The sequence below is a fragment of the Lipotes vexillifer genome, unplaced genomic scaffold, assembly GCF_000442215.2.
Source record: "Lipotes vexillifer unplaced genomic scaffold, Lipotes_vexillifer_v1.1 scaffold24, whole genome shotgun sequence".
Classification (NCBI taxonomy): domain Eukaryota; kingdom Metazoa; phylum Chordata; class Mammalia; order Artiodactyla; family Lipotidae; genus Lipotes; species Lipotes vexillifer.
The window spans coordinates 2,519,176-2,540,100 of NW_006782914.1; the positions used below are offsets into that span (position 1 = coordinate 2,519,176).

Genomic DNA, 20,925 nt, shown 5'->3' on the forward strand with positions numbered 1-20,925 from the left:
AAGCTTCCTGAAGGAGGGGGATTCAGAGCAGAATCTTAAAGGACAAATAGGAGTTAGGTCAAGAAATGGATGGGAAGGATATTACAGCAAGAGATAAGTGTCATGTGCAGAGGCCCAGTAGACACACAACTGAACAGTGAGAAGGACGCCTGCTGCAAGGCAGGCACTATGCTCAGTGAGGGGCTTACCCACATTCTTTCATTTAATCCTCACAATGTATTTTAAACTCAGCATCCCCATTTTACAGGTATGAAAACTGACAGAGAGGTTAAGTAACTTGCCCCTGGCCACACAAATAGTAAGAGATACCACAGGGATCTGTGGAACCCAGGTCCATGTTAATTTAGAAGCAGACTTCTTAAAAATACTCTTTATCATATTCCACTTTCAGTAAATTTTTCTTTTTTTCGGTATGCGGGCCTCTCGTTGTTGTGGCCTCTCCTGTTGTGGAGCACAGGCTCCAGACGCGCAGGCTCAGCGACCATGGCTCACGGGCCCAGCCGCTCCGCGGCACGTGGGATCTTCCCGGACGGGGGAACGAACCCGTGTCCCCTGCATCGGCAGGTAGACTCTCAACCACCGCACCACCAGGGAAGCCCTCAGTAAATTTTTATGAGCAGGCACTCCTAAATAAATATTAATTCAATCATGCATCAGTTCTCTACACTGTGCTAATATATTATGTATGTATTATAAAACACACACAGAAATAGAAAATTTCAGTTAAAGTTAATGATAGACATTTAAAAAAATTGTCTCGCTAATAATAGTGGCTGAATACTATCATTAGGTAATATCTCAAGGTCTGATATACATTTAGGGCATTAGTGATAAAGAAAACAGACATAAATCCACATTTCAATTTTGATAATTTTAACTGTTAGGAGGCCGAAGTTCTGATCTAATTAGATTATTCTTGTTCATAAGCTCAGAGTGTAGCTAAGGAGGAGCTTGTACTCAGTAAAAGAATGATCTTCAATCCTTGATTTTTTTGTAGTGATCCTTTAGCCACTTGTCCATTTGTGAAAGTAAGTTTAGTTTAAACTGGATAACATATTTCATAAATCCACTTAACCAAGTAAATGGAAACTGTCATATGTTGCCAAAAGCAACAAAGAAACGAGGGCCCCTATTGCCCACTCCTCTGTCAAATCCCACTCTTCCCTCAGAATATCCCACGTACAGATTATGACGTGGGACAGGGTGACAGGCAGGACCGGACAGAGAGGAGCAAAGGAGGAGCAGATAGTAGGACTGTAGTCTTGACTGGGCTCCCCCTATCTGGTGTATTCTTAGGTTTCCATACTTGTGTTATAAGAATCACAGCACTCTTCACCATGATGGGAAATCCCGTGGGAAGTTGGTCCTTTGAAGGGGTTTAGTTGACTAGAAGGACTGATGTTTTACGGTAAGACAATGAAATAACAATGTCACTGCTTTAGGTGCAGCCTCACGGGGATCTTGTATATGTATGGCCAAAACTGTAAAGGTACTTGTATAAACAGAAAGACAAAAACATTCTGTCCTGGCATTCTCAGGACAGGACCAGTTGAATGGCACAATACTTCATGCCATCAGGTAGTGAAATATGGTGCTGTAATCCATTCAGGCAGTAACTATTTGTTGATGTGATAATGTGTTCCAGGCATACGCTAGAGGCAGGGGCTGCAGCTGTCAGCAAGACAGGATCGGTGTCTTCATAGAACATGCGGTCTAGATGCAATACAGATACAGATACAAACATCATAACATAATAGAATTAAGTACTCTTGTGGTATGGGCTTCAGAGGGAAGCAGAGAGACATAGTCTAGTCTGAGAAAGTCAGGGAAGGCTCTCTTGAGAAAGAGATGTTTTAACTGACCTCACCGAAGGATGAGGGTGATGGAGAAGGAGAGGGAAGGGGGCATGTCAATCAGAGAAGATGGCCTTACAGTGGGGATTCTAGTGCAAGAAGGCCGATGTGAGCAGGGGCAGAGACTGGGGAGGACAGGGTTGCAGTGGAAGCTGGGTGCCCGGGAGCAGGGCCTGGGGCTTGTTGAAGAGTTTGAGTTGTATCCCAAGAGCAGTGGGAAGCAGTGAATGTTTTTAAACCTCTGAGAGGTAGGATCAGATTTTCAGTTGTAAAAAGATCATTTTGGCCACATGTATGGAATAGAATGGAGAGGAGAAGGCAGAGTAAGGGGACAGAGGACGTAACCTGAGGGGTGAGTTCTTTCCATTAGATGACAGAATGAACATCAGCAGCTGATGCAGGGCTGTGCTTGGCGAAACAAAACTTTGGCAATAAAGGGAAGACAGACTTCCCACTCTTAATAATTTAAAATTAAGTAACGAGTTTTTTGAAAAGCAGTTTCAATAACTAGTAGATATTCAAGTTCCACACGGCACGTGTGGTTTTCTTGGTTCCTGGGCTGCAGCTCTGAGCGGTGTCGTGTACGGGTTTGTGCTGTTTGCTGGCCGGTCAGCGCCCTTCCTCCCCTGGCTGTTCCTCTTTCACATCTTCCTGGTTTGTCTGCCGGTCTGCTGTTGAAGCAAAGGGTCAGCTGAGGGATGGGCAGGGAGGGGCAGGGAGGCCAAAAGAGGGTGCTTTCCCTCAAAGACTGGTGCTTATTTTGTTTTTACAGGTCAAATCTCAAAGTCAGTATTCAATCCTTGCATGGGATGGGCATGGCTTTTCCCTTCCTGTCAATTCTGGACTCAAACGTGATTTTATTTCTTGTTTCCAAAGCAAAAACACCGTACATTGATCTTTACTCACTATAGGTAATGCACACGAGAGAGGGGTACAGTCCCAAAGAGACACATCATTGATGAAGCCCGCGTGCCGAGTGGATCTCTTCGACGACCCCTGCTACATCAATACGCAGACTCTTCAAAGCACGCTGGGCTCTGCCGGAAATCAAAGTCCAGGTCACCCACTGGGGACCCCATGGTACCGTGAAAGTAAGTGGCTTCTCATTGCCTGTATTAGTTTCCTGTGCTGCTGTAACAAGTTACCACAAACTGGGTGTCTTAAAACAAGAGAAATGCATTCTCTCACCGTTATGGAGGCCAGAAGTCCTAAATCAAGAGGGCAGCAGGGTTGGCTCCGTCTGGAGGCTCTGAAGGAGAAGTGGTTTCATGTTGCTCTCCTAGCTTCTGGTGGCTGCCAGCAGTTCTTGGTGTTCCTTAGCTTGTAGACATGTCACTCCAATCTCTGCCCTCGTCTTCACATGGCCTTACCCCTGTGTCTCAAATCTCCCTCTTCTTTCTCTTATAGGACAACACCTTTCTCTTATAGGTAGGCCCCAAATCCAGGAAGATCTCCTCTCATGATCCTTAACTTAATTACATTTGCAAAGACCCTTTTTCCAAATTAGGTCACATATGCAGGTACCAGGGATCAGGACTTGAGCATATCTTTTGGGGGCCACTGTTCAACTCACTATACTGTCTCTCATTTTAAAGAACGCTATTTCCTTGGCCTCATTTTTCAGAGAGTTAAAAGTATTCTTTCTTACCTCAATCCCTCACCACAGTTAATAAAGGTTAGAACTTTGTGGCGATGTTATGGATTTCAAGGTTTTGGAACTTTGATTTTGAATAATCTTTTCAAACACTTTAAATTGACTCCCAACTTTTGCTTTCTGCTGTGTGCTTTTGCTGAAGGAAGGGCTTTCAAAGCCAGGAGATAATTTTGAATTTGTTTGTTTGCATGGGGAACAATGGCCACTGTTCCCACTCTGTTTAGTGATGGTGTTAATTTTATTCATTTCAAAATCCCTTAGTAAGTCATCTATAGCACTAAAATAAGGTGACTTCTTTCTTCAACTAGGTACTGTGAGTAAAATACAGTAAGACAAACATCATTTTCCTGCCAGATTGCTTCCAGCGGTAAGTCCATAAACAGGAACATAAATAAATAAAAGCAAAACAAGCCAAAAGCCTACAATCAACTAAAAAATCAATTAAAAAATGCTTTTCGTAAAGTACTGAAGCTTGTTGGGTTCAGAGATTGGTGTCAGATTTGGCTCACTCCGAAGATAGAGAATCAGTCGCTGAGAAAGTCCTTTCACTAGCCCAGGAGGTCACTCTAGACTGCCAAGGGTGACTTTCCAGCTAGTGTGGCTGCAGTGACAATAAAGTTTGGAAGGAGATTTTGCTGAGGCTGAGCTTCACTTGACCACCTTAACTCTCTAGACTGAGACAAAGGTTTTCATTACCAGCCAGGTGGCAAGTAGGCCATCTTCTTGCAAGCTTTCCAAGATCACTCTTGGCAACCAAACAACCCAGTTGGGTTCTCTAGAAGCAGACTCTGAGTTGGAGCTGGGCATGCAGGGTCTTTATTGGGATCAGTACCAGGAAGGGAGGGGAAGAAAGCAGACTTGGGCAGAGGGAGAGGTGGAGCAACCATGCAGGCCTGACAAAGCCTCAGCCAACCCTACAGAGAGCATGTGGGGGCCCGTCAGAGTTGCCCCACATTGGGCCCAAGGGCAGGGCCTTTTAGCCCCATTTATCTCAGTCTTTGGATGTGGGCCATGAAGGAGGGCAAGCCATTGGACAAGCAGCTCTCTGCAGCTGAGGCAGACCCTGAAGGGGTGGTCAGCTGGAGACCAGCCCCAGTAAAGCACCTGGGGTACTTGGTCATTCCTTGAAGTGGGATCTGGGTAGTGCATCTCCATGTCCACCACAGAGAGCATCTTGTGCCATGGATGATGGGATATGCAATGAATTCAGATTTCTGCAGTGAATTTAACTGTTTAATGTAGAGTAGCCTGTGTGGATAAGGTAAAATATGTTAGAGGGACAGTGTTTTGAAAAAAAGTTTCTGGACCCCAGGGGGTTTTTTTGTTTGTTTGTTTTTTAGGATAAATAATTGTATTTATTCAAATATAGTTTTTAAAAAAAATCTTTATTGAGGTATAGTGATTTACAGTGTTGTGTTGGTTTCAGGTGTATAGCAAAGTGAATCAGTTATACATATACACATATCCACTCTTCTTATATTCTTTTACCATATAGGCCATTGCAGAGAATTGAGTAGAGTTCCCTGTGCTGTACAGTAGGTCCTTATTAGTTATCTATTTTATATATAGTAGTGTGTATATGTCAGTCCCAATCTCCCAATTTAGTCCCTCCCACCCCGCCTGCCTTGGACCTCAGGTTTTGGAAATAACTTTATAAGAGCATACACTCAATAGCTTCCATTTCATGGACTTTTCAAAGCAACAATCTTTTTTTTTTTTTAAGAAGATGTTGGGGGTAGGAGTTTATTAATTTATTTTTTATTTATTTTTGCTGTGTTGGGTCTTCGTTTCTGTGCGAGGGCTTTCTCTAGTTGGGGCAAGCAGGGGCCACTCTTCATCGCGGTGCGCGGGCCTCTCACTGTCACGGCCTCTCTCGTTGCAGAGCACAGGCTCCAGACGCACAGGCTCAGTAGTTGTGGCTCACGGGCCTAGTCGCTCCGCGGCATGTGGGATCCTCCCAGACCAGGGCTCGAACCTGTGTCCCCTGCATTAGCAGGCAGAGTCTCAACCACTGCGCCACCAGGGAAGCCCCAAAGCAACAATATTTTATTAGAAAATACATTTAGTGGGTGGCCCAAATTATGTAATCTGGGATATTCCTTGATTTACAACTCCAGTTCCTTTATAAGCAAATCTTCAATGTTAAAAATCATTATGGAACTTCCCTGGTGGTGCAGTGGTTGAGAATCTGCCTGCCAGTACAGGGAACATGGGTTTGTGCCCTGGTCTGGGAAGATCCCACGTGCTGCGGAGCAACTAAGCTCATGCACCACAACTGTTGAGCCTGAGAGCCACAACTACTGAAGCCGCACACCTAGAGCCCATGCTCCACAGCAAGAGAAGCCACCACACCGAGAAGGCTGTGCACCGCAACGAAGAGTTTGCCTCTTGTCGTAGACAATTCAATCATATGAAAGGCAAAAGTAATCCATAATAACATTCCTGTCATTAGTTGGAAGCAAATAAGGCTTGTTCTGTCTAAAACTATAATGTCAAAATGTGTTTTCATTGATTCTAGCCTCTTTCTTTTTTCATCCTTTTTCCCTCTCCCTGCCTTGGTGGCAATATGTTTAATAATTTAGGCCTCTGGTTCTCTCTCACTCTTTATTTCCATTTGGGATTTAATGTACCATAGCCCTCCTGGACTTCTTGCTACCCCTTTGAGGTTAATTTCAGTGTATCATTGCTCCCTCCAAAAAAAATTAACTCCAACTCCAAAAGTATAAATAATGTTGATTTAAGAAAATCTAATAAGATGGAGTAGGGATAACTTTATACATAACATTCTGCAGAATGTCTTAAATACACCTTTTAACGTTCCCCCCTAATGTTTCCTCCTGTTTCTTTCCTTCCTCCTGCAAAAATCCTCTTTATCTTCTTTAGGCATACTTAGCCTCCCTTACCCAGATTAGTTACTAATTAGTTCAGTAAAACAAAACAAAAACAAATCCAGAGACATGAACCTAATATATCTCAAGTATGCCTTCAGGGCTCCTCAATTCATCCTGTCACACTGCCAACATAGGAAAAACTCTAACACAATCTTTAGTCTGATCAAACATGGCAGAAGGAAACCATTAGTACTGAAACTAATTTTCGTATTGATTTATTATTAGTTTCAGTCCTAGCTTCCATAACAAAGAAACCCCCCTAAATCCCATAGTGTAAAAAGGACTGAAGTTTATTTATTTTAGCTAATAGCCCAAAGATGGATGGTATAGGACTGGTGGGACAGCTTTGCCATTGTGACACTTGCCTTCCATCTCTGGTCTAAGAGCTTCAATTTGGTCTAAGGTCTTCTATCTTTAGTCTAAGAGCTTGAGCTCTCACCATCACATCTGTATTCAGCCAGTGGGAAGTAAGAAAGGCATGGGGAGTACACACACGTTCCTTTAAAGGACATGACCCAGAAGTGGCAGACATGATTTGTTCTTACCTGCCATTGGCAGAACTTAGACATGGGGCCATACCTAGCTTCATGTTACTCTAGCTGGGTGGCCATGTGCCCAGCTAAAAACTAGGAATTCCATAATGTAATGAAAGGGAGAATAGATATTGGCACACAATTAACTGTCCCTGCCACTGCATACCTTTCTGCCACTCAAATATGCATGAGCTCTTCTTTTCACTTAGAACATATTTGCCTTCTCCCAAAGGGAGACCTTGCAAATACCCCAAACAGTTACAGCATCCAGCCTAAAGTCTGTGACATCCGGGTGATATGAAGTCCTCTCAATCAAGATTGGATGGGGATCCTTACTATTTGCCAAGTTGTCTGCCCTCTTCCACACCCAAAATTAGTGGTGGAAGAGGAATAAGATAGCCTCAATAAAAACCCACATTCACAAAAGGGAAGCAGGCAAAACACACAGTGGTCATTGGTCCATAGTGATTACCAAATCCTGCCAGGCAGTAATTGTGAAGACTCCCTGAGCTGGAAGTGGAGAAAGTGATTTGCTTGGCCTCTGGTTCAGTGTTATGGGAGGAATCTCCTTGTCCATTGTCATCTGGGTTGTTCCTGCTATTATCCTTCGTGTGTCCATCTAAAGTAGATGTTGGAGAAAGTGCCTTTCTTGGGGCTTCACCACTTGTACAGCTTATTTCCTGTTGATGTGGGTTTGAGAGATTGGTGTTTGCTTTAGAGGCCAAAAAGCCATAGACAAGAAGGGATTGTCATTTCTTTGGCAATGTATCTTCCTTAAAAACTTAGTAGGATTTCACTCTGTCCATTTAGAGTCAGTTCTATGTGAAATTCCCCATAATATTCCTTCACTGTCCTTTTATTGCATGAAGAATGCTTTCTCTCTTTCCTGTTATTTGTAGTTTCTGTGTTGTTTTTTCCTTGATCACTGTTCTTTGAGATTTATTAATTTAACTGTTGTTTCCAAAGGACCCAGGTTTTGTTTTAATTTTTTTCTTTTTCTTTTTTGTTTTCTGTTTCATTGACTTCCATTTTTTATCTTGATTATGTCTTCCTTCTACTCTCTTTGGATTAAATTTCCTCCTCTTTATCTAGCTTGTACTATATTTTCTTCTATTGCCTTTATAGTTTTATTTCCAAATAAAATATTTATTTCACTTGAACTTTATATTTTCTATGACGTAGGGGGTCTAACTTAATTTTATCTATGAAAGTGATCTAATTTTCCAAACAACATGGACTAAATAATGTCCTCTTTCTCTAGTGCCACTCTCCATTTTACTAGATTCCTTCTACATGTGTGAATCTGTTCCTGGGCCTTTATTCTGCTTTTTATATTGGCCCACTTGCTTGTTGTATACCAGTATATTAATTACTATGTATGAATTACTGTGGCTTTTTAATATATCTTAATAGACATGTAATTTTTCCTTTGTATTACAGATTAATTGTTTTCTTAGTACCACCTCGATCTTTCACTTAGGCTTAACATTTTATGTTAACATCTTATTTTACCAACTTTTTAGACACTTTATAGAGGTGAATGTATTTTTCCCCTCAATAATGCGATAAATTTCTATTTTATAGTTTTCACACACCCAGTAATCCATACTGATAAATAATATACAGTTGATTCTCATAATTTGTGGGTTCCATATTTGAGAATTTGGTTACTTGCTAAGATTTATTTGTAATCCCAGAATCAGTACTCATGACACGTTTGTGGTCATTTGTGGATATGTGCAAAGCAACAAAAATTTTGTGTCACCCAATGTGCACATTCCCAGCTGAGGTCAAACAAGGCGACACTCTGCTTTCTTGTTTCAGCTCATACTGTAAACAAGTGAACTTTTGTGACACATTTCCCACATTTTTGTGCTACCTCTTGATGACCTTGCTGTTTAAAATGACCGCCAGGTGTAGTGCTGAAGTGCTGTCTAGTGTTCCTAAGTGCAAGAAGGCTGTGATGTGCCTTACAGAGAAAATATGTGTCTTAGATAAGCTGAGTTCAGGCATGAGTTACAGTGCTGTTGGCCATGAGTTTAGTGTTATTAAATCAACAATATATACGAAATAAGGTGTCTTTAAACCCAAACACACATAGAACAAGTTTATGTAGTGATTGACTGATTGATGAAAATATTGTGACCTGAAGCTTGGTAGTACTTAACCCTGCATTTGTCCTAGGGTCAGTGGTTCCGTTTTCACTAAATCAGTGTTCTGGCAATTTTATAAAATATAACTTCTTGCATAAAGAGACTGCTTATGGTCCTCCAGAATCAGAGATGGAGTCTTATAACACGTGGGGAGAAAAGGGTAGGCTTTTCTTCCCACAACAGAAAACTGAGGATTGTCCCCCAACCCTGACACTTTTCTCACAAAAGTATATCCCTCTTCTGATTTTCCCTTTAGTTAGGTGGCTGTCTTGACTCTTGTATACATTTTTTATTCTATAAACAGTGTTTTTAATTCAAAAGTAGTACAAATACTCATAGAAGAAGTCGAAATAATAAATAATGCTATTTTAAAATATGTACCTTCCCAAGGCTTAACACCATATACAGTTCCCTAAGATATTAAGAGTTCCTTCTGACTACTTCCAAAATGTTAATGCATGGTTAAGTATTTAGCTATCTACTTATGTACCTCTGTCTGTCTACAGATGGATCTAATGATCAATCTATCTATCTAATCATTCTTCTTTAAAAATAAATGGAGTATCCCCTTCTGTACTTGTTCTTTTTCACTCCTCTATTTTAGAGATTTGTCCAAAGTAGCACATAATATTTTGTAGTTTTCTTTTTTCCAGTTTTATTGAGATAAAATTTGACATATAACATTGTATTAGTTAAAGGTATGCAACATACTGATTTGATATATATATATATATATATATCTGCTATTAAACCATATTACCACATCCATAAAGTTGAGGTAGATGGTGCATTTTATATATATATATATATATATATATATATATATATATATTGCAAAACGATTACCACGCTAAGTTTAGTTAACATCCATCACCTCACATAGTTAGTTTTTTTTTCTTTGTGATGAGAACTTTTAAGATCTACTCTCAGCAACTTTCAAATATGCAATACAGAATTGTTAACTATAGTTGCCGTGTTGTACATTGCATCCCTAGAACTTATTTATCTTATAACTAGAAGATTGCACCTTTTTAGCATTTCCCCCATCCCTCACTCTCTGTCTCTGGCAATCACCCCTCTGTTTTCTGTTTCTATGAATTCTGTTTTTTTGGATTCCACATACAAGTGAGATCACACAGTGTCTATCTTTCTCTGTCTGACTTACTTTATTTAGCATAATGCTTTCAAGGTCTATCCTTGTTGCAGTTGGCAGGACTTCCTTCTTTTTTATGGCTTAATCATATTCCACTGTGTATTTATATCATCTATTCATCTGCCAGTAGATACTTAGATTGTTTCCATGTCTTGGCTATCAGAAATAATGCTTCAGTGCACATGGGGATGTGGATATCTTTTTGAGATAGTGATTTCATTTCCTTCAGATGTATACCCAGAAGTGGAATTGCTGGATCATATGGCAGATTTTTAAAAAAATGTTTGAAGAACCTTCATACTGTTTTCCATGTGGCTGCACCAATTTACATTCTCACCAATAGTGCACAAGCGTTCTCTTTTCTCACCAACACTTAACCTCTTGTCTTTTTGATGATAGCCGTTCTAACAGGTGTGAGGTGATACTTCATGTGGTTTGATTTACATTTTCTTGATGATTAGTGATATTGAGCATCTTTTCATATACCTGTTGGCCGTTTGTATGTCTTCTTTGGAAAGATGTCTATTCAGTTCCTCTGCCCATTTTTTAATTGGATTTTTTCTTTGCTGTTGAGTTGTATGTGTCCTTTATATATTTTGGATATTAACCCCTTATCAGATAAATGATTTGCAAATATTTTTTTCCCATTCTGTAGGTTGCCTTTTCCTTTTGTTGATGGTTTCCTTGGCTGTGCAAACTTTTGGTTTGATGTAGTCCCAACTTGCTTATTTTTGCTTTCTTTGCCTTTGCTTTTGGTGTCAAATCCAAAAAAAAACATTGCCAAGACTGATGTCAAGGAGCTTACCCCTTGTTTTCTTCTAGGGCTTTTATGATTTCAGGTCTTATGTTCAAGTCTTTAGTCCATTTTGAGTTGATTTTTGTGTATGGTGCAAGATAGGCATCCAGTTTCATTCTTTGACATGTGGCTGTCCAGTTTCCCCAGCACCGTTTATTGAAGAGACTATCCTGTCCCCATTGTCTTTTCTTGGCCCCTTTGTTGTAAATTAATTGACCCTATATGTATGGATTTGTTTCTTGGTTCTCTGTTTTGTTCTGTTGATCTGTGTGTCTGTTTATATGCCAATACTGTACTTCTTTGATTACTATAGCTTTGTAATATAGTTTGAAATCAGGACACACCATGCCTTCAGCTTTATCCATCTTTCTCAAGATTGCTTTGGCTAGTTGAGATTTTCTGTGGTTCCATACCAATTTTAGGATTGTTTGTTCTTTTTCTGTGAAAAATGCCATTGAAGTTTTTTTTTTTGGTGGTATGCGGGCCTTTCACTGTTGTGGCCTCTCCCATTGTGGAGCACAGGCTCCGGACACGCAGGCTCAATGGCCATGGCTCACGGGCCCAGCTGCTCCGTGGCATGTGGGATCTTCCTGGACCAGGGCACGAACCTGTGTCCCCTGCATCGGCAGGCGGACTCTCAACCACTGTGCCACCAGGGAAGCCCCCACTGAAATTTTGATAGGGATTGTATTGAATCTATAGATTGCTTTGGGTAGTATGGACATTTAAAAAATGTTAATTATTCTAATCCATGAACACAAAATTTCTTTCCATTTGTTTGTGTCTTCTTCAGTTTCTTTCATCAAGGTCTTATAGTTTTCAGTGTATAGATCTTTCACTTCCTTGGTTAAGTTTATTCTTCAGTATCTTTTTCTTTTTAAAGTTATCATAAATGGGATTGTTTTCCTAATTTCTCTGATAGTTTATTAGTGTATAGAAATGCAAGTAATTTTGTGTATTAATTTTGTATCCTGCAACTTTACTGACTTTGTTTATTTGTTCTAACAGTTTCTCTTATTTTGGTGGCGTTTTAAGGTTTCCTATATATAATGTCACCTGCAAATAGGACAGTTTTACTTCTTCCTTTCTGATTTGGATGTCTTTTATTTATTTTTCTTGCCTAATTGCTCTGGCTAGGCCTGCCAATACTATGTTGAATAAAAGTGGTGAGAATGGGCATCCTTGGCTTGTTCCTGATCTTTTATACCTGGAATAAATGCCACTTGATGCTTTTAATGTATTGTTGAATTTGGTTTTTTAATATTTTGTTGCGGATTCTTGATTCTATGTTCACATGTGATACTGGCCTGTAATTTTCTGTTCTTGTGGTATCCTTGTTTGGTTTTGGTAGTAGTGTAACACTGGGCTTGTAAAATGTGTTTGGAAATGTTCCCTCCTATTTTTTGGTTGGGATTGAGAAGAATTGATATTAATTACTCTTTAAATGTTTGGTAGAATTCCCTAATGAAGCCATCTGGTCGTGGGCCTTTTTTTATGTTGGAAGGTTTTTGATTCATTGTTCAATCTTCTTACTAGTAATTCTTCGGTTCAGATTTTCTATTTCTTCATGATTCAGTCTTAGTAGGTTGTATGTTTTTAGGGATCTAAATGTATCCATTTTTTTCTAAGTTATCCAATTTGTTGGCATAAAATTGTTTAGAGTAGTCTCTTATGATCCTTTGTACTTCTGTGGTGTCATTTGTAATGTCTTTCTTTTCTGATTTTATTTATTTGAGTCCTCTCTCTTTGTTCTTGGTCTAGCTAAAGGTTTGCTTATTTTGTTTATCTTTTAAAAAACCAGCTTAGTTTCTTTTCTGTTGTATTTTTACTCTCTATTTCATTGATTCCTGTTCTGATCTTTGTTTTTTTCTTTCCTTCTATTAAATTTGGGCTTAGTTTGTTTTTCATTTTATAGTTCCTTGAGGTGTAAAGTTAGGTTGTTTATTTGCAATCTTTCATTTTCTTATGGCGGTGTTAATTGCTGAAAACTTGACTCTTAGAACTGTCGTTGCTGCATCCCATAAGTTTTGGTGCATAGTTTTCATTTGTCTCAAAATATTAATTTTCAATTAAATTACTTGCCTCAAGTTATATTCTGACTTCTCTTTTGATTTCTTCTTTGACCCATTGGTTGTTCAGTTGCATGTTTTTTAATCTCCATGTATTTGTGAATTTTCCAGTTTTCTTCCTGTAATTGATTTCTAGTTTCATACCACTTTGGTTGGAAAAGATGCTTGATATGATTTCCATATCCTTAAATTTATTAAGACTTGTTTTGTGGCCTAACATATGATCTATCCTGGGGAGTGTCCCATGTGTGCTTGAGAAGAATGTGTATTCTTTTGCTTTTGGATGGAATGTTCTGTAAATGTCTGTTAAGTCAATCTGGTCTAATGTGTAATTTAAGTCCAGTGTTCCTTATGATTTTCTGTGTGAATGATCTATCTATTTTTGAAAGTGGGGTATTAAAGTCCCATACTCTAATTGTATTGCTGTTGATTTCTCCCTTCAGGTCTGTTAATATTTGCTTTATATATTTAGGTGCTCCTATGTTGGATGCATAAACCTTTGTTATTTTCAGTTATTTTATAGTATTCTATTGTATGAGTGAATCATAATTTGTATAACCAATCCCTTATAGATGGACATCTAGTTTTTCCCTGTCCTTTGCTAGTATAATGACCAATACTGTCAAAAAAAATCCATTTACATGTGCTTTAAAAAAAATAGAATGCATCAATATGCTGTCTTCACAGTTCACACTGGTTTCTTTAAATGTCGTGTTCTTTCTTTCTCATTGGAATTACTTGCAATTGTTTAATCCAGATTTTAGATGTTAGATTTTTTTCTCTTCCTTAAACCATATTCCCCCATTTCAAAGGTTTTACTCACCAGATACATATGGGTGTGGATATTCATATATATCTTATGTTTTCCTGAATTTCTGGTTGTGACAATGTGTCTTTAGTTGCTAATGAGAACTCCAAGATGACATGATTATTTTCTTCCATGATTCCTGTCACTTTTTCTTTTTTGATCTCAGTTCAATCCAGAGTGATTTAAGCAACCTTCCTTGTTGCTTCCTTAACTGTCAGTAATTCTGAGAAATATAATTATATCAAGTTAATAATTCATTAAATAGTATATGGAAATTATATATAAATAACTGTATTTAAATTATGATTATATTTTTCAAAGTCAACTTTATGTACAAAAAGGAGTCCATACTAGACAGTGCACCACAATGTTAAAGAGTGGTTGTATTTGGTGATAGGATGAAAAGTGATTAATTTTCTTTGTTTTTCTGTGTTTACCAGATTTAAAAAAAAAATGTGTAACTTTTAAACTTAAAGCAAAAGTTTAAAAAATATGTTAGATATTCTGCTTTTAGAAAAATTATATTTTCAGCAAATGTTTGGATGATTGAAAATCTCCCAGCTTTTGGAAAAGTTATATTTTCAGCAAATGTTTGGATGATTGAAATTGTGCTAATTTGGGAAACTGTGTTAGGAAAATAATGTCCATATCCTCAGGCTGGCCCATGGTCTATTGCCTCTTTTCAAGATGATATAATGTCTGTTTTTCTTTTGTTTTGTCCTTGTCCAAGAGTGCTCCACAATCTCAGAATAAACCAGAAACCATCATGCACTAAAATGTGTGCACCTACATACACATGCATGCATCTCCCTCACACTCACACACTTTCTCTCACGTACACAAACACACACACAACTACTCATCAGAAGTTCTCTATTATGCCTGAAAGCAGGCAGCACTAAGGCCAACTACAAATATTATTCATCAAGTCTGGACACATTTCTTCAGGCTTTTTCTGGTAACCATAGATAGAACCTGATTGTAGAGGAGAATATGTTTAGCCATTAGATACAGACTGAAGATATTTTCAAAAAGTTATATTCATGAATGCTGCATCGAAATTGTGATATGCAGAGAGAAGTTCTTAAATAGTGCCAAAACTATAACATATTAATAGGAGACTGGATTATGTCTACAGGGCACTTGTTTTGTGTAAGTTATAAAACTTAAAGTCAAGAGGATTTCTCATTTGTGAGACTCTTGTGTAAGGACATGTAAACATTCCTTTGCATTTATAAAGAGAAAGCTGGTTTCTATGCAAAAGATCCTTTGAATTTAAAAAGACAGATTCTGATTTCTATGGTTATTTTCCTAGTAAATTTGCCATATTAAACATACAACTTTTGGGAATTCCCTGCTGGTCCAGTGGTTAGGACTCTGTGCTTCCACTGCGGGGGACACAGCTTCAGTCCCTCACTGGGGAACTAAGATCTCGCATGCTGTGCAGCACAGCCAAAAAAAATACATAAATAAGCAAACATACAACTTTTATCTGGATTCAGACCTGAGAATTTTGTGTTATTACTTCTAGAGATGCTGTATATCATCCTGATAGCTTTGCTGTCTATTTAGGGACCTTTGTGGGTCATACAGAAGTAGAGTGGCTAGACCAGTTTTGAAAATTAAAAGATTTTCTCATCCAAGCCAAGTTTTAGAGTGTGGTGATTAAGAACCTGGGCTCTGATGATAGATCTCATTTCAAATCGCAGATCTACAACATATTAGCAGTGTGACTTTGGGTAAGTCATTTAACCTTTTTAAAGATCCATTTCCTTCCCATCTAATTTTGAGAGCCAAACAGGATAATATATGTAAAGCATTGAGCAGTGCCTATCATACTCAATAAATGTGAGCTACATAATAATTGTTATTACTATGAGTACCAATAATACTATAAAGGGCTACCTGGATGTGCCTTCTCATCCCCAGTGCTCTCAACTCTGGATACATTTATTCTGTAGAGCCATGGGAACTTGCCTCAGGCCATGCCTCCCTGATAATTACCTTCTTCTACTTGATCAATTCTGCTTTGTCCAGGCAGGGGAATTACACAAACAGCAAAGTGGTCATTTACTAGGAATGCTGTAAGCTTCAGCACGGCTTTAAAGTTGATGGACAGAAGCATCTCTGAAGCACATTAGTAATTTGGTTTAAAAGAAAAAGCTGAATATTAAAAAGTGGGCATAGCCCAAAGTTACTGTAGGCATTTTCAAAGCATTTGAGAATGTTTTAGAAGTTATCTGTAGTCCAGGTACAGCATAAACCTTTTTCTCTTTAACATACAGCCCATGGGACATAAAGAGACTCTCTCTGCACTTATGAAAGCAGTTCTTATGGGTCAGTTCCATTTCTCATTTGAAAGGAAAACTGCACCTGGGCAAGGCTTTCCTGGTAACAGAAGCCAAAGGCAATGTTTGGATCTACCATTAAATTAGAGACTGTTGGAAATTCTAGAAACAAAAACCCCATTTGTTCCAGAAATAGCACTATTTAAAGAGTGCCTGACACACAGTAGGTCCTCAAATTATATTTGGTGAGTGAATGAATGAATGAACGAAAGGGTGGATGAGGAGGTAACTTGGTGGTGTCTCTCTTTGTATTTTGACTTCAGAGGCACCAGAAACTGTTCAGCCAGGTGCCACGGCCCAGCCTGCCAGCTCACATTCTTTGCCACACATTAAGCAGCAGCTGTGGAATGAAGACTGCTACCACGGCAAGCTGAGCAGGAAAGCAGCAGAGAGCCTCTTGGTAAAGGACGGGGACTTTTTGGTTCGAGAGAGTGCAACATCTCCTGGCCAGTATGTGCTGAGTGGGCTACAGGGAGGCCAGGCAAAACATCTTCTCCTGGTGGATCCCGAAGGCAAGGTATTATTGACCCCCAGTAGAGTTTCACAGGATCTTGTGATTCAGGTTACTCTGAATGATAGGTCTAAAGCCTGATACTGAAGAGTGTTTAAGGTTAAGGGTTTACTTTTTCTTGAACCCTCCAGCTAGAGCAGGAAGTGGTAAATAGAGGATAGTGGAGGGGTTTGACTGGGAGCCACCCTAGAGGATCACTTAGAGGACAGCCTCTTTCTGCCCTTCTCAGTGCAGTTCAGTGAGTTAAATGAATACCTCCTACATGGAAGTACAGGGATTCATAGTTAGCTATTGATCAGTATCACATACAGAGTCCTTGCTCTCAGGGTGCTTATAATTTCATAAGACAGATGCTTAAATAATTATGGATGAATAACATAAGAATCGTTCAACCAAAGCATTATGGTGTTTCTCAGGATAGAAGGGGGTGCTCCGATTGAGGCAAACTGAAAAGGCTTCTTGCAGAGTCTGACATGTAAGAGGAACCTTGAAAGAGGGCAAAAGTTTTAAAGGGAGACATTTGGAGCATAGGGAAGGAATCACAGGAGCAAACAGAGCGGTAGAATGGTATTAAATAAAAGAGGTATGGCTAGAGCGGAGGATACCTGTAGACAGAAATGATCCTGGACAAAAAACAATTATCAAAATAGTAATGGTAAGTTCTTCTCTATAAATAATTACTTTAAATGTAAATGGGTTAAACTTCCCAAACAAAGGATGCAGAATAACTGGATGGAGAGCTAAATGGACAAGATCCAACTATATGTATGCTATTTATAGGAGGCTCACTTTAGATTTAAGGACACACATAGGCTGAAAGTGAAAGGATGGAAAAAGATATTACATGCAGATAATAAAAGAGAGCAGAGGTGGTCATACTTTTAGGAGGCAAAATATTTATAGGAATATATATGATAGAATGTATCAAAAAGTAACATGGCATAAAGGTTGCTTGCAAATTTGGATTGGGTGACAGTGTTTACCATTTTCCTAACTGGGAATGACAGTTGCTATAAAAAGGTAATGGGGGGGGACCTTAAAGATGGCAGAGGAGTAAGATGTGGAGATCACCTTCCTTCCCACAAATACATCAAAAATACATCTACATGTGGAACAATTCCTACAGAACACCTACCGAACGCTGGCAGAAGACCTCAGACTTCCCCAAAGCAAGAAACTTCCCATGTACCTGGGTAGGGCAAAAGAAAAAAGAAAAATGAGAGACAAAAGAATAGGGATGGGACCTGCACCTCTGGGAGGGAGCTGTGAAGGAGGAAAGTTTCCACACACTAGGAAGCCCCTTCACTGGAGGAGATGGGGGGTGGGTCGGGGGGAAGCTTCGGAGCCGCGGAGGAGAGCACACCAATGGGTGCAGAGGGCAAAGCGGAGAGATTCCTGCACAGAGGATCCGTGCTGACCAGCACTCACCAGCCTGAGAGGCTTGTCTCCTCACCCGCTGGGGTGGGTGGGGGCTGGGAGCTGAGGCTCGGGCTTCAGAAGTCAGATCCCAGGGAGAGAGGACTGGGTTTGGCTGAGTGAACACAACCTGAAGGGGGCTAGTGCGCCACAGCTAGCCAGGAGGGAGTCCAGGAAAAAGTCTAGAACACCTAAGAGGCAAGAGACCATTGTTTTGGGGTGCGCAAGGAGAGGGGATTCAGAGCAATGCCTAAATGAGCTCTGGAGACGGGCAGGAGACACGGCTATCAGCATGGACACCAGAGATGGCCATGAAATGCTAAAGCTGCTGCAGCCACCAAGAAGCCTGTGTGCAAGCACAGGTTACTATCCACACCTCCCCTCCCGGGAGCCTCTGCAGCCTGCTACTACCAGGGTCCCATGATCCACGGACAACTTCCCCGGGAGAACACGTGGTGCGCCTCAGGCTGTTGCAACGTCATGCTGGCCCCTGCCGCCGCAGGCTCACCCCGCATTCCGTACCCCTCCCTCCACCTGGCCTGAGTGAGCCAGAGGTCCCTAATTAGCCACTCCTTTAACGGCCTCCTGTCTGGGTGAAGAGCAGAAACCAGAGGGCGACCTACATGAAGTTGTGAGGCCAAATTCACAGCTGAACCCAGGAGCTGTGCGAACAAAGAAGAGAAAGGGAAATCTCTCCCAGCAGCCTCAGGAGCAGCATATTAAGTCTCCACAATCAGCTTCATGTACCCTGCATCTGTGGAATACCTGAATAGACAACGAACCATCCCAAAATTGAGGCGGTGGACTTTGGGAGCAACTGTAGACTTGGGGTTTGCTTTCTACACCGAATTTGTTTCCGGTTTTATGTTTATCTTAGTTTAGTATTTAGAGCTTATTATCATTGGTAGATTTGTTTATTGATTTGGTGGCTCTCTTCCTTTTTTTAATATATATATATGTATGTATATATATATATATATATATTTTTTTTTTTTTTCCTTATTCTCTTTTTGTGACTGTGAATGTTTATTCTTCTTTGTGTGATTTTGTCCCTATAGGTTTGCTTTTACCGTTTCTCCTAGGGTTCTGTCTGTCCATTTTTTTTTTTTTAGTGTAGTTTTTAACACTTGTTATCATTGGTGGATCTGTTTGTTAGTTTGGTTGCTCTCTTCTTTCTTTTTTTTAAATTTATTTTTATTTTTTTAATTACTTTTTAGTTTTTTTATTTTAATAATATTTATTTTTTATTTTAAAATTTTTATTTTATATTTTTATTTCTTTTCTTTCTTTCTTTCTTTTTTCTCTCTTTTCTTCTGAGCCTTGTGGCTGACAGGGTCTTGGTGCTCTGGCCAGGTATCAGGCCTGAGCCTCTGAGGTGGGGGAGCCAAGTTCAGGACATTGGTCCACCAAAGACCTCCTGGCCCCACGTAACATCAATCGGTGAGAGCTCTCCCACAGCTGTCCGTCTCAAAGCTAAGACCCAGCTCCACTGAACAACCAGCAAGCTCCAGTGCTGGACACCACATGCCAAACAACTAGCAAGACAGGAACACAACTTCACCCATTAGCAGAGAGACTGCCTAAAATCATACTACATTCTCAGACACCCCAAAACACACCACCGGACGCGGTCCTGCCCACCAGAAAGACAAGATCCAGCCTCATCCACCAGAACACAGGCAGAAGTCTCCTCCACCAGGAAGCCTACACAACCCACTGAACCAGCTTTACCCACTGGGGGCAGACACCAAAAATGGGAACTATGAACTTGCAGCCTGTGAAAAGGAGACCCCAAACACAGTAAGTTAAGCAAAATGAGAAGACAGGGAAACACACAACAGATGAAGGAGCAAGGTAAAAACCCACCAGACCTAACAAATGAAGAGGAAATAGGCAGTTTACCTGAAAAAGAATTCAGAGTAATGATAGTAAAAGTAAAGATGATCTAAAATCTTGGAAATAGAATGGAGAAACTATAAGAATGGTTAAACAAGGACTTAGAAGAACTAAAGAGCAAACAAACAATGATGAACAACACGATAAATGAAATTAACGATTCTCTAGGAGGAATCAATAGCAGAATAACTGAGGCAGATGAATGGATAAATGACCTGGAAGATAAAATAATGCAAATAACTACCGCAGAACAGAATAAAGAAAAAAGAATGAAACGAATTGAGTACAGTCTCAGAGACCTCTGGGCCAACATTAAATGCACCAATATTCGAATTATAGGGGTCCCAGAAGAAAAGAAAAAGAAAGGGACTAAGAAAATATTTGAAGAGATTATAGTTGAAAACTTCCCTAATATGGGAAAGGAGATAGTCAATCAAGTCCAGGAAGCACAGAGATCCCATACAGGATAAATCCAAGGAGAAACATGCCAAGACACATATTAATCAAACTATCAAAAATTAAATACAAAGAAAAAATATTGAAAGAAGGGGAAAAGCAACAAATAACATACAAGGGAATCCCCATAACGTTAACAGCTGATCTTTCAGCAGAAACTCTGCAAGCCAGAAGGGAGTGGCAGGACATATTTAAAGTGATGAAAGGGAAAAACCTACAACCAAGATTACTCTACCCAGCAAGGATCTCATTCAGATTCAATGGAGAAATTAAAACCTTTACAGACAAGCAAAAGCTAAGAGAGTTCAGCACCACCAAACCAGCTTTACAACAGATGCTAAAGGAACTTCGCTAGGCAGGAGACACAAGAGAAGGAAAAGACCTACAA

At 39.8% G+C, this 20,925-nt stretch overlaps 1 protein-coding gene across 2 annotated transcripts in view; it reads left to right on the top strand.

The window, feature by feature from the left end:
• The window catches only part of SHC4 (SHC adaptor protein 4), a 127,844-nt gene that overhangs the window by 102,144 nt on the left and 4,775 nt on the right, over positions 1–20,925 (top strand). Inside the window, exons 10-13 of one of the 2 annotated variants that reach the window (XM_007455551.1) lie at positions 2,765–2,938; positions 4,060–4,067; positions 14,265–14,267; positions 16,524–16,775. In XM_007455551.1, the coding sequence (XP_007455613.1) occupies positions 2,765–2,938; positions 4,060–4,067; positions 14,265–14,267; positions 16,524–16,775 (437 nt within the window). Of the gene's footprint in view, positions 1–2,764; positions 2,945–4,059; positions 4,068–14,264; positions 14,268–16,521; positions 16,776–20,925 lie in introns of both variants that reach the window. The other variant, XM_007455552.1, reaches the window with a different exon arrangement.